The 17899-nt window shown below is 43.2% G+C and overlaps 1 protein-coding gene across 1 annotated transcript in view; it reads right to left on the reverse strand.

Moving 5' to 3' along the window:
- Window positions 1–17899, reverse strand: part of heatr4 (HEAT repeat containing 4) — a 116224-nt gene that overhangs the window by 35664 nt on the left and 62661 nt on the right. Inside the window, exon 7 of the mRNA XM_073040530.1 lies at window positions 130–248. Within this exon, the coding sequence (XP_072896631.1) occupies window positions 130–248 (119 nt within the window). The remainder of the gene's footprint in view (window positions 1–129; window positions 249–17899) is intronic.

The raw sequence follows: 17899 nt of genomic DNA on the forward strand, positions 1-17899 counted from the left end.
GTTTCGTAGATGTCTGCAGAGAGTAAGAATTTCAGGTTGCATACTGTATACATTCTCTGATATTAAATTGAACCGTTTGAAGAGTGAAGAAAATCCTCACAACTATAAGATCCTGATATTGCGTCCTACCTGAGCTCATCATGGACTTTCTTTCCCAGCCCCCAGACTCCTAATGATTGTGCAGCTGCTTGGCGGACACTACTGTTCCAGTCGTTCCACATTAGATAGACGATCTTGTGTGTCACATCCTGGGACATCAAGGGGGCAACAATTTTTATATAGACACACATGCATGCATCCTAACTTTAACCCTACAACCACAGACACACATGCATGCACCCTAACCCTACAACCACAGACACACGTGCATACATCTTAACCCTGCAACTACAGACACATGCATACATAACTCTAACCCTACAAGCAGAAACACACGTGCATGCCTCCTAACCCTAAAACCAGCAACCACAGACATACACACAGGCATGGATACATCCTGCAAGATGGAAGTTGGGAGACAGCAGGCGAAAGATGCACACTTGAAATTGCAAAGAGCTGATGCCAAACGCATTGTGGGAATGAGATTTGAAAGAGCAAGCAGGCCATTTGGGATATTCTGTACACCTGAGATTGTGAGAACAAGATTTGAAAATACAACTGGCCTGAAATTGCGAGAAGCCATTGCTGAGCATATCACGGGAGCAAGATTTGGAAAAGCAAGTGAGGCTCATTGAGATGATTAGGCACTCAGCAAGGGCCAATAAAAAAAAGTTCTATAAAAAGACCTGATGAAGGGTCTCAGCCCAAAAAGTCAACTGTTTACTCTTTTCCATAGATGCTGCCTGGCCTGCTGAGTTTCTCCAGTATTTTGCGTGTGTTGCTTGGATTTCCAGCATCTGCAGATTTTATCCTGTTTAAGAAGGGTTTCTTTCTTGATCTATTAGTGCCGAGGTAGTGCAATGTGAATGGGTCCAGTGTTAGTTGTCTCCCTAATAACTACATCTACACAAGGCGCATTCAGCTACAGTTCCTTACACACCGTTCTAGGCAACTGCAGCTAGATGACCTATGAGAGAATGAGAAGTTGATAGAAAAAGTCTACAGAGAGGTAGTCACCCCGAAGTTTCAGGAGGTGGGTAGCTGGGTGACTGTCAGGAAAGGGAGTAAGCAGACTGTGCAGAGTACCACCGTGGCCATTCCTCTCAATAACAAATATATTGCTTTGGATATTGTTGGGGGATGACCTACCAGGGGAAAGCTGCAACGACTGAGTTTGGCTCTGTGGCTCAAAAAGGAAAGGGGAGAAGAGGAGTGCAGTAGTAATAGGGCAGTCAGTAATTAGGGGAGCAGCCAGGAGATTCTTTGGACAAGAAGTTGACACCAGATGGTTTGTTATCTCCCAAGTGCCAGGGTCAGGTTGCCACAGAATGCCACAGCATTCTAAAGGGAAGGGTGAGCAGCCAGAAGTCACAGTACATATTGTTCCCAATAACAAAGGTAGGAAAAGAGATGAAGTCCTGGAGAAAGAATATAGGGAGTTGGGTAGAATGCTGAAGAACAGGACCTCGAAATAGTTATCTTTGAGGTGCTGCCTGTGCCATGTACCAGTGAGGGTAGGAACTGGATGATTTGGCAAATGAATATGTGGCTGAGGAGATGGTGCAGGAGGCTGAGTTTCAGATTTGTGGATCATTGGTATCTCTCTGGGGAAGGTATGTCCCGTACAAACAAACAGGTTACACCTGAACTTTGGGAGGTCCAATATCCTTACAGGCAGATTTGCTAGAGCTGTTTGGGGGAGTTTAAATTAGTTTGGCAGGGGTATGAGAATCAGTGATGTCAGAGGGGTTTGGAGGGATATGGCCCAGGTGCAGGTCAGTGGGACTAGGCAGAAAAATGGTTCGGCACAGCCAAGAAGGGCCAAAAGGCCTGTTCCTGTGCTGTAATGTTCTATGGTTCTAGGATGGGACAGTTTGTGTATAGATAGATGAGGCAGAGAGTCTGTGAGGAAGGAAAATCAGTTGATAGGGCAAAATTGCAACCACTAGGGTAGGTTGAAGTGTGCAAGAATGCAATAAATATTAGGAACAAGGGTGATGAACTTGGAGCATGGGTCAGTACATGGAACTATAGTGCTGTGGCTACTACAGAGACTTGGCTTATCACAAGGGCAGGAACAGCTGGTGTATGCTCTGGGGTCTAGATGTTTCAAAAGGGACAGGGAAGGAGGTAAAAGGGGTAGAGGAGTGGCACTGCTAATCAGGGATAGTGATACAACTGTAGAAATTAAAGACATTATTAATAGATAATCAGCTAAGTCAGTGTGGCGGATGTCGGAAACAGGAAATGAGTTTGGGAGTATTCTCAAAAGTAACAGACTATTGCAAGAAACACAAGGTTGATCACACAAGCAGGTGATCTTAACTTTCCATGTATTGACTGGGAATCCCATACTATAAAAGGACTAGATGGAATAGAGTTTGTCAAATGTGTTCAGGAAGTCCCAATGAGTGTGCGATACTTGATCTGCTATTAGGGAATGAGACAGGGCAGGTGACAGAAGTTTGTGTAGAGGAACAGTTTGTCAAGAAAGTTTTTTTAATCAGAGAAGTCCCAATGAGAGAGTGTGATAGTTGATCTGCTATTAGGGAATGAGACTGGAAAGGTGACAGAGTTTGTATAGGACAACACTTTGCATTTTGTGACCACAATGCCATTAGTTTCAAAGTAAATATGCAAGAAGATAGATCTAGTCTGCAGGTTGAGATTCTAATCTGGAGAAAGGCTAATTTTGGTGGTATCAGAAAGGATCTTGCAAGGTGGATTGGGACAGGCTGCCCTCTTGCAAAGGTGTACTTGGTCAGTGGGAGACCTTAAAAAGTGAAATTTTGAGTGTACAAAGCTTGTATGCACCTGTCAGAAGAAAAGATAAAGATAACAGTTGTAGGGGACCTTGATTTTCAAGAGATATTGAGGCCCTGGTTAAGGAAAAAAATGTGCATAGCAGGCGGAGGCCGAGCTTGCTCCCAGTGAGGTAAGTTTCTCTAATTTAATTAACTTAGGAGTTGTTAATGGAGGCAGTAGATAGGGCAGTCCAGTGCTCCAATTGTAGGATGTGAGAAGTCAGGGACAGCACAATTGTCTCTGATGACTATACCTGCAAAAGGTGCATCCAGCTGCAGCTCTTGTCAAAACAAATTAGGGAACTGGAGCTGGATGAACTTCGGATCATTCGGGAAGTAGAGGCAGTAATAGATCAGAGTTTCAGGGAGACAGTCACCTTTAAAAGTCAGGAGACAAGTAACTGTCAGGAGAGGGAAGGGGAATACACAGAAAGAGCAGAGCACCCCTGTGGCCGTTCCCATCAACAATAAGTATACTGTTTTGGATACAGTTGGTGGGGACGACCTACCAGGGACAAGTTGTAGTGGTTGTGTCTCTGGCACCGAGACTGGACCCTCAGCTCAGAAAGGAATGAGGATAAAGAGGACAGCAGTAGTGATAGGAACTCGATAGTTAGAGGGACAGATAACAGGTTCTGTGAGAAATCGAGAATCCCGGATGGTCTGTTGCCTCCCTGGTGCCAGAGTCCGCAATATCTTGGATCGAGTTCTCGGTATTCTCAGGAGAGAGGGTGAGCAGCCAGATGTAGTGGTCCATGTTGGGACCGATGACATAGATAGGAGTAGGGATGAGGTCCTGAAGAAGGAACATAGGGAGCTAGGAAAGAATTTAAACAGCAGGACCTCAAAGGTGGTAATCTCAGGATTACTGCCTGTGCCACGAGACAGAGAAGGTAGGAACAGGAAGTCATGGCAGATGAATGCGTGGCTGAAGAGTTGGTGCAGGGGGCAGGGTTTCAGATTTCTGGATCATTGCGATCTCCACTGGGGAAGGTATGACATGTACAAAAAGGATGGGCTGCACCTGAACTGAAAAGGGACCAATATCCTGGCAGGCAGGTTTGCTAGAGCTGTTGGGGTGGGTTTAAACTAGTTTGGCAGGGGTTGGGAATCAGAATGAGAGTGCAGAGATTAGGGTAGAAAGACAAGGGCATGATGCTATGTGTTCTGAGTCGGTGAGGAAGGACAGGCAGGGGTCAAAACATAAATGTAGCCATTTAGAGGGGCTGAAATGTGTCTATTTCAATGCTAGGAGTATTAGGAATAAAGGGGAAGAACTTAGAGCGTGGATCAGTACGTGGACCTATGATGTTGGGGCCGTTACTGAAACTTGGCTGGAGGAAGGGCAGGATTGGATGATGCAGGTACCAGGGTTTAGGTGTTTTAAAAGGAATAGGATGGGAGGTAGAAAAGGGGTGGGGTGGGCAGTAGCATTACTGGTCAGGGATAATATCACGGCTATAGAAAGGGAGGACGCTGCAGAGGGAGTGTCCACTGAGTCGGTCTGGGTGGAAGTCAGAAATAGGAAGGGATCAATCACTGTGCTGGGAGTAGTCCGTAAGCCCCCAAATAGCCCTCGGGACACCGAGGAGCAGATAAGCAGGCAGATTTTAGAATGGCGCAGGAAATACAGGGTTGTAGTTCTGGGTGATTTCAACTTCCCTCATATTGACTGGCACCTCCTGACTGCAAGGGGGATAGATGGGACTGAATTTGTCAGGTGTGTTCAAGAAGGATTCCTGACCCTCCTGAACTTAGAGCATGGATTGATACCTGGAAATATGATGTTGTAGCTATTAGTGAAACATGGTTGCAAGAGGGGTGTGATTGGCAACTAAATATTCCTGGATTTCGTTGCTTCAGGTGTGATAGAATCGGAGGGGCAAGGGGGGAGGTGTTGCATTGCTTGTCAGAGAAAATATTACTGTGGTGCTTTGGCAGGATAGATTAGAGGGCTCGTCTAGGGAGACTATTTGGGTGGAATTGAGGAATGGGAAAGGTGTAGTAACACTTATAGGGGTGTATTATAGATCACCTAATGGGGAGCGAGAATTGGAGGAGCAAATTTGTAAGGAGATAGCAGATATTTGTACTAAGCACAAGGTTGTGATTGTGGGAGGTTTTAATTTTCCACACATAGACTGGGAAGCCCATTTTGTAAAAGGGCTGGATGGTTTGGAGTTTGTAAAATGTGTGCAGGATAGTTTTTTTGCAGCAATACATCGAGGTACCAACTAGAGAAGGGGCAGTATTGGATCTCCTGTTAGGGGGTGAGATAGGTCAGGTGATGGAGGTATGTGTTGGGGAGCACTCCGGGTCCAGTAATCACAATGCCATTAGTTTCAATATAATTATGGAGAAGGATAGGACTGGACCCAGGGTTGAGACTTTTCTCAAAGGCTAACTTTGAGGAGATGCAAAAGGATTTAGAAGGAGTGGATTGGGACAATTTGTTTTATGGGAAGGATGTAATAGAGAAATGGAGGTAATTTAAAGGTAAAATTTTGAGGGTACAGAATTTTTATGTTTCTGTTAGGTTGAAAGGAAAGGTTAAAAGTTTGGGAGAGCCATGGTTTTCAAGGGATATTGGTAACTTGGTTCGGAAAAAGAGAGAGATCTACAATAAATATAGGCAGCATGGAGTAAATGAGGAGCTCGAGGAAAATAAAGAATGTAAAAAGAATCTTAAGAAAGAAATTGGAAAAGCTAAAAGAAGATATGAGGTTGCTTTGGCAAGTAAGGTGAAAATAAATCCAAAGGGTCTCTACAGTTCTATTAATAGCAAAAGGATAGTGAGGGATAAAATTGGTCCCTTAGAGAATCAGAGTGGACAGCTATGTGTGGAGTCAAAAGAGATGGGGGAGATTTTGAACAATTTTTTTTTCTTTGGTAATCACTAAGGAGAAGGATATTGAATTATGTAAAGTAAGGGAAACAAGTAGGAGGGTTATGGAAACTATGATGACTAAAGACGAAGAAGTACTGGTGCTTTTAAAGAATATGAAAGTGGATAAGTCTCCGGATCCTGACAGGATATTCCCTAGGACCTTGAGGGAAGTTAGTGTAGAAATAGCAGGGGCTCTGACAGAAATATTTCAAATGTTATTAAAAATGGGGATGGTGCCGGAGGTTTGGTGTATTGCTCATGTGGTTCCATTGTTTTAAAAGGGTTCCAAGAGGAAACCTAGCAATTATAGGCCTGTAAGTTTGACGTCAGTGGTGGGTAAATTAATGGAAAGTATTCTTAGAGATGGTATATATAATTATCTGGATAGACAGGGTTTGTTTGGGAACAGTCAACATGGATTTGTGCGTGGAAGGTCATGTTTGACAAATCTTATTGAATATTTTGAAGAGGTTACTAGGAAAGTTGACACGGGTAAAGCAGTGGATGTTGTCTATATGGACTTCAGTAAGGCCTTTGACAAGGTTCCACACAGAAGGTTAGTTAGGAAGGTTCAATCGTTAGGTATTAATATTGAAGAAGTAAAATGGATTCAACAGTGGCTGGATGGGAGATGCCAGAGAGTAATGGTGGATAACTGTTTGTCAGGTTGGAGGCCGGTGACTAGCGGTGTGCCTCAGGGATCTGTATTGGGTCCAATGTTGTTTGTCATATACATTAATGATCCAGATGATGGGGTGGTAAATTCAAGGCCCGCGGGCCAAATCCGGCCCACGGTGGAATTATCTTTGGCCCGCGAGATAATATCTAATTACTATTAAAGCTGGCCCCAGTAATCGAAGCGCCTATGGCGTATGATATGGCTAATGCTGAGTTTAATCAGGTACCAGGTTTTCAGGGTTTTTAGTGTTTATTCGGCAGTCTTCTTCATAAGAAACGGAATTTGTAAAGTGAAACACTTTGTAGTTATAGCAGAGACTGAGACACATGAGAGCAGGCTGAAAAAACAGAGGCAACGAAAGCTGCGTTCGCACGCGTCCGACTGATCCGGCCCGCATGAAGCTGCATTTTGCTCAATCCGGCCCGTGACCTAAAATGAGTTTGACACCCCTGAAGTAGGTTTTCAAAGCTTGCAGAGAGATTTAGGCCAGTTAGAAGAGTGGGCTGAATGATGGCAGATGGAGTTTAATGCTGATAAGTGTGAGGTGCTACATTTTGGTAGGAATAATCCAAATAGGACATAGATGGTAAATGGTAGGGCATTGAAGAATGTAGTAGAAGAGAGTGATCTAGGAATAATGGTGCATAGTTCCCTTAAGGTGGAATCTCATGTGGATAGGGTGGTGAAGAAAGCTTTTGGTATGCAGGCCTTTATAAATCAGAGCATTGAGTATAGGAGTTGGAATGTAATGTTAAAATTGTACAAGGCATTGGTAAGGCCAAATTTGGAGTATTGCGTACAGTTCTGGTCACCAATTTATAGGAAAGATGTCAACAAAATAAAGAGAGTACAGAGAAGATTTACTAGAATGTTACCTGGGTTTCAGCACCTAAGTTACAAGGAAAGCTTAAACAAGTTAGGTCTTTATTCTTTGGAGTATAGAAGGTTGAGGAGGGACTTGATAGAGGTATTTAAAATTATGAGGGGGATAGATAGAGTTGACGTGGATAGGCTTTTTCCATTAAGAGTAGAGGAGATTCAAACAAGAGGACATGAGTTGAGAGTTAGGGGGCAAAAGTTTAAGGGTAACACGAGGGGGAATTTCTTTAATCAGAGAGTGGTAGTTGTGTGGAGCTTCCAGTAGAAATGGTAGAGGCAAGTTCGGTATTGTCATTTAAAGTAAAATTGGATAGGTATATGGACAGGAAAGGAATGAAGGATTATGGGCTGAGTGCAGGTCAGTGGGACTAGGTGAGAGTAAGCGTTTGGCACGGACTAGAAGGGCTAAGATGGCCTGTTTCCATGCTGTAATTGTTATATGGTTATATGGTTAAACTGCTTTATGTCCATAGAGTGTTTCCTAAAGAGCCCTTAACTTCTAGATTGTGAATCTTAGACCACAATACCTACAGTATTTCATTTAAGCAACACACTCAAAATGCTGGTGGACACAGCAGGCCAGGCAGCATCTATAGGGAAAAGCACTGTCGACGTTTAGGACCGAGACCCTTCGTCAGGACTAACTGAAAGGAAAGATAGAAAGAGATTTGAAAGTAGGAGGGGGAGGGGGAAATGTGAAATGATGGGAGAAGACTGGAGGCGGTGGGGTGAAGCTGAGAGCCGGATAGGTGATTGGCAAAAGGGATACAGAGCTGGAGAAGGGAAAGGATCATGGGACGGGAGGCCTAGGGAGAAAGAAAGGGGGACGGGAGCACCAGAGGGAGTGGAGAACAGACAGAGGGATGGACAGAGAGAGAAAAAAAGAGGAGGGGGAAAAAAACTAAATATATCAGGGGGAGGGGGAGGTAAGAGGGTAAGAGGGGGAGGAGGGGCATTAACAGAAGTTAGAGAAGTCAATGTTCATGCCAGCAGGTTGTTTTTTTTTTCCATTTTTCCCTTCCCCCAACCCTGGTCACCCTCTCACACCTTCCCTTCTCAGCTGCCATTACCTCCCTTAGGTCCACATCTTCTTTCCCTTTACTCCATGGGCTTCCATAGATTTACTTTTCTCCAGCCCTTTACCTTATCTTCCTATCACCTGCCAGCTTCTTACAATCACGCCATTCGTCACCCAACCACTCTCCTCCTTACCTGTCTTCAACTATCCCTTCAGCTTGTACTTCCACCTTCTTATTTTGGCTTCTGCCCCTTTCTTCCCAGTCCTGATCAAGCCCCTTGACCTGAAACATTGACTATTTATTCCCCTCTATAGATGCTGCTGACCAGCTTAGTTCCTCTATGTGTTGCTCAAAATTTCCATCATCTGCAGAATCTCTTATGTCACTGATTTAAAATAGTCTGTTTGCTCAAATTGCTCATTTAGGAAATCATCTCCAAAGTATTCTATAACTCAATCTTCACAATTTTGCTGCTAATTTTCTCAGCTATGTGCCTGCAGATTAAAGCTCTAAATATTACTGTTTTACCCTTGTACTTGCTCATTTATACTGTGCATTACAGGAGGTAACACAAAATAGTGAATATGTACTCAAGCTGGAAACTCAGGAAACTGGCATAGCGTATATGGAAAGAAGGGAAACAAGCAGTAGTGTCATGGAACATATAGAGATTAAAGAGGAGGAGGTGCTTGCTGCCTTACAGTGAATAAAGGTAGGTAAATCCCCCAGGCCTGACATGATATTTCCTCGGACCTTGAGAGAGACTAGTGTAGAAATTGCAGGGGCTCTGGCAGAAATATTTCAAATGTCTTTAGCCATGGGTGTCATGCCGGAGGATTGGAAAGTAGCTCATGTTGTTCTGTTATTTAAAAAAGGGTCCAAAAGTAAACCAGGTAATTACAGGCTGGTGAGCCTGACATCAGTAGTAGGTAAATTATTGGAAGGAGTTCTGAGAGATCGTATATCCAAGTATTTGGACAGCCAACGGCTGACTAAGGATAGTCACCATGGCTTTGTGCGTGGTAGATCGTGTTTAATGAATCCTGTAGAGTTTTTTGAGGAGGTTACCAAGAAAGGAGATGAAGGAAAGGCTGTGGATGTTGTTTACATGGACTTTAGTAAGGCCTTTGACAAGGTCCCATATGGGAGGTTAGTTCAGAAGGTTCAGACACTAGGTATCCATGGAGAGGTTGTAAACTGGATTTGAAATTGGCTGTGTGGGAGAAGACAGAGAGTGGTAGTGGAGGCCTGTGACTAGTGGTGTGCCTCAGAGACTTGTTCTGGGACCATTGTTGTTTGTTGTCTATATCAATGATCTAGATGATAATGTGGTAAATTGGATCAGCCAAGTTTGCTGATGACACTAAGATTGGAGGTATTGTGGACAGCGAGGAAGGCTTTCAAAGCTTGCAGAGGGATCTGGACCAACTGGAAAAATGGGCCAGAAGATGGCAGATGGAATTTAATGCAGACAAGTGTGAGGTGCTGCATTTTGGAAGAACAAATCAAGGTATGACATACACAGTAAACAATAGGGCACTGAGGATTGCGGAGGAACAAAGGGATCTGGGAGTTCAGTTACATAATTCCCTGAAAGTGGCGTCACAGGTAGTCAGGGTTGTAAAGAAGGCTTTTGGCATCCTGGCATTCATAAATCAAAGTATTGAGTATAGGAGTTGGGATGTTATGGTGAGGTTGTATAAGACATTGGTGAGGCCAAATTTGGAGTATTGTGTGCAGTTCTGGTCACCTAACTATAGGAAGGTTATCAGTAAGATTAAAAGACTGCAGAGAAGATTTACTAGGATGTTGCCGGGTCTTCAGGAGTTGAATTACAGGGAAAGATTGAACAGGTTAGGACTTTATTCGTTGGAGTGTAGAATAATGGTTGGGGGGGGGGGGAATTTGATAGAGGTTTACAAAATTATGAGGGGTATAGACAGAGTAAATGCGAATAGGCTCTTTCCACTTAGATTAGGAGAGATAAATACGAGAGGATCTGGCTTTAGGATGAAAGGGGAAAGGTTTAGGAGGAACATTTAGAGGGAACTTCTTCACTCAGAGAGTGGTGGGAGTGTGGAACGAGCTGCCATCTGATGTGGTAAATGTGGGCTGACTCTTAAGTTTTAAAAATAAATTGGATAGATACATGGATGGAAGAGGTCTGGAGGGTTATGGACTGGGTGCAGATCAAAGGGACTAGCAGAATAAAGTTTCGGCACAGACTAGAAGGGCCGAATGGCCTGTTTCCTGTGTAATGTTCTATGGTTCTAAACACGGGGCTGGAATCTTTATAGAACCTTTCATGAACTTTAAGCCTACCGTGTTAAGTGATCCACGCAGGTAGGAGAGAATTCTGCATGCCAGCATCTTGTCTTTCCAACTACAGCTGTTTAGCCGGTTCGCCAGGATAAAGTGTACCAGAGGCTTGTTGAAGAGAGAGGACATCAACTAAACACCAGCAATAAATATCCCAGAGCCTAACTATGTTCATACTAAGAAGACATGTACTGAAAAACTTGAACAAAAACAGAAAATGTTGGAAATACTCAGCAGGTATCCATGAGAAGGGGAAATGTGTTAAAGGGTCAGGAGGACAACAATTCTTCAGAGTTGGAAAGAAGATAGAAGAAACATGTAGAGCTGCAAGAAAGGAGGGGGAGGAGATATCTCTGAGAAGGTAGAACAGGGGGTTCCCTGGAGATAAGCTGTAAACAAAGTTATCTGGTCAATGAGTGAATAGGATCAGTTGAGAGAGTGAGAACATAGACAGAAGAATGTAGGAGTTGTGATATGCAGAGCTGAAAACTGAGTAATCCACATACCCAGAATGAAAAAAATGGGCATGAAACAACAAACTGAGGTAATCTATCAGAGGGATAACTGATGTACACTAGAAATCAGGTTACCTGAATTTGTAGAATTCAATGTGTAGTCCAGAAGGCTGTAATGTGCCCAGATGAAAGATGAGGTGTTATTCCTCATTGTCACTATGCAGAGAATCACAGACTGCTAGGTCAGAGCAGGAATGGGATGGAGAACTAAAGTGGCAGGCAACAGGAAGCTCAGGGTCACATCATGGATTGAAGCCAGTTACTCTGTAAATTAATCTCCCAATCTGTGCTTTGTTTCTCCATTGTGGAGACTATATTGTGAACAGTGAATGCAGGTCATTGGATTGGAAACAGTGCAAGTAAATTATTGCTTCATCTGGAAAGCAATAATTGCTAAAGTCTTTGGGAGCGGTTTAAATTAAAATGGCAGGAGGATGGGACAAGTGCAATAGAGCTGAGGATGAGCCAACAGTAGATGATGTAATATCTAACATGAATGGAAGGAAGGACAAGCCAATGATTGATGACAACTTCAGACAGAGCAAAGAGTTAAGTTATATCATAGAGGCAAAATTCAAAAGGGCAAAGAATACAGGACTGAAGGTGCTGTATTTAAATGCACATAGCATTTGGAATGAGGTGGACGAACCAGTGGTGCAATCAGAGATTAGTCAGTATAATGTGAGCATCACGGAGTTGTGGCTGAAAGAAGGCCATAGTTGGGAGCTTAACATCAAAGAGTATACTTTGTATTGAAAGGACAGGCAGGAAGGCATAGGCGGAGGTATGGCTCTGTTGGTAAGAGATGAAATTACATCTTTAGAAAGGTGTGATGTAGGGGCAGAGATTGTTGAATCTTTGTGGGTGGAGTTAAGAAACTGCATGGATAAAAAAAAAAAAACAATATGGGAATCATATATAGGCCTCTAAATAGTAGCCAAGATGTGGGGTTGAGATTGTAAAGGGAGCTGGAAAGGACATGTAATAAGGGTAATGTCAATATTGTAATGGAGGACTTCAATATGCAAGGAGATTGGGAAAATCAGGTTGGTGTCAGATTGCAAGAGAGGGAATTTGTTGAATGCCTACAAGATGGCTTTTTAGAGCAGCTTATAAACATAGAAAACCTACAACCCTTCAGCCCACAAAGCTATGCCAAACATACCCTTACCTTAGAACCACCTAGGCTTACCCATAGCCCTCTATTTTTCTAATCTCCATGTATCCATCCAGGAGTCTCTTAAAAGACCCTATCGTTTCTGTCTCCATCACTGGCGCTAGCAGCCCATTCCACGCACTCACCACTCTCTGAGTAAAAAAACTTACCCCTGACATCTCCTCTGTACGTACTTCCAAGCACCTTAAAACTATGCCCTCTCGTGCTAACCATTTCAACCCTGAGAAAAAACCTCTGACTAGCCACACAATCAATGCCTCTTATTATCTTGTACACCTCTATCAGGTCACCTCTCATCCTCCATCGCTCCAAAGAGAAAACACTGAGTTCACTCAACCTACTCTCATAAGGCATGCTCCCCAATCCAGGCAACATCTTTGTAAATCTCCTCTGCATCCCTTCTATGGTTGCCACGTCCTTAATGCAGTGAGGCAACCAGAATTGAGCACAGTACTCCAAGTGGGGCCTGACTAGGATCCTATACAGCTGCAACATTACCTCTCAGCTCTTAAACTCAATCCCACGATTGATGAAGGCCAATGCGCTCTATGCCTTCTTAACCACAGAGTCAACCTGCGTAGCAGCTTTGAGTGTCCTATGGACACGGGCCCCAAGATCGCTCTGATCCTCCACACTGCCAAGTGTCTTATCATTAATATTATATTCTGCCATCATATTTGAGCTACCAAAATGAACCACCTCACACTAATCTGGGTTGAACTCCATCTGTCACTTCTCAGCCTAGTTTTGCATCCTATCAATGTTTCACTGTAACTTCTGACAGCCCTCCACCCTATCCACAACACCCCCAACCATTGTATCATCAGCAAATTCACTAACCCATCCCTCCACTACCTCATCCAGGTCATTTATAAAAATCATGAAGAGTCGAGGTCCCGGAACAGGTCTGAAATCTATATACACTATATCTATCTTCATCAATGTGTTTAGTCACATCCTCAAAAAATTCAGTCAGGTATTAGGGAAATTAAAATCTCCTGGCACGACAACCCAATTATTATTGCATTTTTCCAGAATCTATCTCCCTATCTGCTCCTTGATGTCCCTGTTATTATTGGGTGGTCTATAAAAAACACCCAAGTATTTTTTGGTGTTATTGTAGAGTTATTGACCCCTTGCTGTTCCTAACTTCCACCCACAGAGACTCAGTAGACAACCCCTCCATGACTTCCTCCTTTCCTGCAGCCATGACACTCTAATCAACAGTGTCACGCCCCCACCTCTTTTGCCTCCCTCCCTGTCCTTTCTGAAATAGTTAAAGCCTGGCACTTCAAGTAGCCATTCCTGCCCCTGAGCCATCCATGTCTCTGTAATGGCCACAACATCATGGCTCCAAGTGCTGATCCACGCTCTGAGCTCATCTGCTTTGTTCATGATACTCCTCACATTAAAATACACAACTCAAACCATTAGACTGAGCGTGTCCCTTCTCTATCACCTGCCTTTCGCACTGTCTTCAAGCTTTCTCTATCTGTGAGCCAACCCCCCCCCCCCTTTCCTCCGTCACTTCAGTTTGGTCCCCGTCCCCCAGAAATTCTAGTTAAACTCTCCCCAGTAGCCTTTGCAAACCTCCCCGCCAGGATATTGATCCCCCTTAGGTGCAAGTGTAACCTGTCCTTCTTGTACAGGTCACACTTGCCCCAGAATAGGTCACAATGATCCAGAAATCTGAATTCCTACCCCTGCTCCAATCCCTCAGCCTCGCATTTTTATCCTCCACCTCATTCTATTCCTATACTCACTGACACGTGGCACAGGCAGTAATCCCGAGATTGAACTTGAGCCTCCTCGGGGAAAGGCTATCTTAAACTGGGTGTTGTGTAATAAGCCAGATCTTATTAGGGAGCTTAATGTAATGAAACCCTTACGAGGCAGTGATCATAATATGATTGAATTCATACTGCAACTTGAGAGGGAGAAGCACAAGTCACATGTATCAGTATCGCAACGGAATTACAGAGGCACGATTGAGGAGCTTGCCTGGGCAAATTGGAAAGGGGTACTGGCGGGGTTCACAGCAGAACAGAGGTGGCTGAAGTAACTGGGAATAGTTCACAAGTGCAGGAACTCTCAAATGGCAGAGCTAGGCAACCATGACTGACAAGGGAAGTTAACGACTGCATAAAAACCAAGGAAAGGGCATATAAGGTAGCAGAAGTGAGTGGGAAGTTTTAAAAATCCAACAAAAGGCAACTAAAAAAGCTATAAGAAGGGAAAGCTGAATTATGAGGGCAAACTAGCCAATAATATAAAGCAAGATACTAAGAGTCAGTTATATAAAGAATAAAAAGGTGAGAGTTGATATTGGACCATTGGGAAATGATGCTGGTGAAGTAGTAAGGGGGAAAAAGAAATTGAAGATGAACTTAATAAGTACTCTGATTGCCTTTACTGTGGAAGACTCTAGCTGTATGCCAGAGGTCTGTGATTGTCAGGGAGCAGGAGTGTGTGTTATTGCTATTAAAAAGGAAAAAGTGCTAAGCAAACTCAAAGGTCTTCAGGTGGATAAATCAACTGGATCAGGTGGACTACAGCCCAGAGTCCTGAGAGAGGTTGCGTAAGAGATAACGGATGTATTGTTCATGATCTTTCATTTGATTCTGGCATGCTCCTGGAGGACTGGAAAATTGCAAATGTTTTTTTTATGCAGAGGTGAGTGAAATGGGCTGCCGGTGACAGTGGTGGAGGCGGATACGATAGGGTCTTTTAAGAAACTTCTGGATAGGTACATGGAGCTTAGAAAAATAGAGGGTTATGGGTAACCCCTGGTAATTTCTAAAATAAGTACTTGCTTGGCATGGCATTGTGGGCTGAAGGGCCTGTATTGTGCTGTAGGTTTTCTATGTTCTATGATAGATAGATAGATAGATAGATACTTTATTCATCCCCATGGGGAAATTCAACTTTTTTTCCAATGTCCCATACACTTGTTGTAGCAAAACTAATTACATACAATACTTAACTCAGTTTCTGTTATGTTCCTTTAAAGGGAAATCTGGTCTGAAAAACCTATTAGAATTCTTTGAGCAAGTAACAAGCAAGGTGGGCAAAGGCGAGACAGTGGATGTCATTTACTTAGATTTTCAGAAGGCATTTGATAAGGTGCCTCACATGAAGCTGCTTAACAAGATAAAATCCTATGATGTCAGAGGAAATATATTGTCATTTAGAGAGGATTTGTTGATGGGCAGGAGGCAGAGTGGGAATAAAGGGGACCTTTCCTGGTTGGCTGCCAGTGACTAGTGGTGTTCTTCAGGGGTCAGTATTGGGGCCACTACTTTTCACATTGTTTGTCAATGGTTTAGAGATAGTGGAATTGATGATTTTGTGGCAAAGTTTGCAGATGATAAGAAGATAGGTGGAGGGGTAAGTAGTGCTGAAAAGCAATGTGACTGTAGCAGGACTTAGACAAATTGGAAGACCGGGCATAAACGTGGCAGATGGAATACAGCGTTGGGAAATGCATAATAATGCATTTTGGTTAAAGGAACAATAGTGCAAACTATTATCTAAATGGGGAGAAAATTCAACCATCAGAGGTGCAGAGTGATTAGTCAGGGCATCAAGGGATATGATGAGAAGGCAGGTGTATTGGGTTGTGTGGGATCCAGGATCAGCTATGATGGAATAGCAGAGCAGATTTAATGGGCTGAATGGCCTAATGCTGCTCCTATGTCTTATGGTCTTATGGAAAGACCATAACTCCCATCAACGACAGTCCACAATCTTCTTACATTACAGGGTGATGCTACACCTGTCCACTGTTTCCATTCCCACCATCCTACGATACTTCTTGCATTCGACTAGTGAGGTGTTATGGGTGGAACTGAGAAATAAGAAAGGTATGTGTTAATGGGGCTATATTTCAGATCACCCAACAGTCCAAGAGATTTAATGGAACAAATTTGTAAAGAGTGATGTATAAGACATTGGTGAGGCTGAAACTGTGAGCAGTTTTGGTCACCTAATTACAGGAAGGATATTAATAAGGTTGAAAGAGTGCAGAGAAGGTTTACAAGGATGTTGCCGGGACATGAGAAACTGAGTTACAGAGAAAGGTTGAATAGGTTAGGACTTTATTCCCTGGAGCGTTGAAGAATGAGGGGAGACTTGATAGAGGTATAAAAAATTATGATGGGTATAGATAGAGTGAATGCAAGCAGGCTTTTTCCACTGAGGCTAGGGGAGAAAAAAAACCAGAGGACATGGGTTAAGGGTGAAGGGGGAAAAGTTTAAAGGGAACATGGGTGGGGCTTCTTCACACAGAGTGGTGGGAGTGTGGAATGAGCTGTCAAATGAAGTGGTAAATGTGGGCTTACTTTTAACATTTAAGTAAAACTTGGACAGGTACATGGATGAGAGGTGTATGGAGGGATATGGTCCAGGTGCAAGTCAGTGGGACTAGGCAGAAAAATGGTTTGGCACAGCCATGAAGGGCTGAAGGGCCTGCTTTCTGTGCTGTAGTGTTCTATGGTTCTAAGAGATCACAGACTGTTGCAAGAAACATAAGGTTGTTATAGTAGGTGATTTTAACTTTCCACATAGTGACTGGGAATCCCATACTGTAAAACTACTAGATAGGATAGAGTTTGTCTAATGTGTTCAGGAAAATTTCCTTCATCAGTACTTAGATGTCCCAATGAATGTGATACTGGATCTGCTACTGGGGAATGTGACAGGGGAGGTGACAGAAGTTTGTGTAGGGGAACACTTCACATCCAGTGACCACAATGCCTTTAGTTTCAAATTAAATTAAATAGTTTCTGTGAGATGAGATTCTATATTGAAGAAAGGTCAATTTTGATGGAAATGTGTTCTCTGGTCTTGGACTCTTCCACCATAGGAAACATCCTTTTCATATCCACTCTATTAGGGCCCTTCACCGTCCGATAGGTTTTAAAGAGGTCAACCCTCATTCTTCTGAATCCTACTGAATACAGGCCAAGAGCAATCAAATGCTCTTCATATGACAATCCTAGGATCATTTTCGTGAACCTCCATTGAACCCTCTCTAGTTTCAGGACATCCTTTCTTGAGATAAAAGGCCCAAACATGTTCACAATACTCCAAGTGAGGCCTCACCAGTACTTTAAAAAGCCTCAACATTACACCCTTGCTTTTATATTCTAGTCCTCTTGAAATGAATGCTAACACTGCATTTGCCTTCCTCACCACAGACTCAACATGCAAATTAACCTTTAGGAAATCTTGCACAAGGACTCCCATGTCCCTTAAAGCCTCAGTCTTTTGTATAAACTTTCTATTTAGTTATTCCTTTCATTTATTCTACGGAAGTGTATGACCATACACTTCCCAACACTGTATTCCATCTGCCATTTCTTTGTCCATTCTCTTAATCTAAGTTCTTTTGTAGCCTCTCTACTTCCTCAAAACTACCTGCCCCTCCACCGATCTTCAAATCATCTGCAAACTTTGCAACAAAGCCATCAATTCCATCACCCAAATCATTGACATATAACATAAAAATAATTGGTCTCAA

The sequence above is a fragment of the Hemitrygon akajei genome, chromosome 3 (assembly GCF_048418815.1).
Source record: "Hemitrygon akajei chromosome 3, sHemAka1.3, whole genome shotgun sequence".
Lineage (NCBI taxonomy): Eukaryota > Metazoa > Chordata > Chondrichthyes > Myliobatiformes > Dasyatidae > Hemitrygon > Hemitrygon akajei.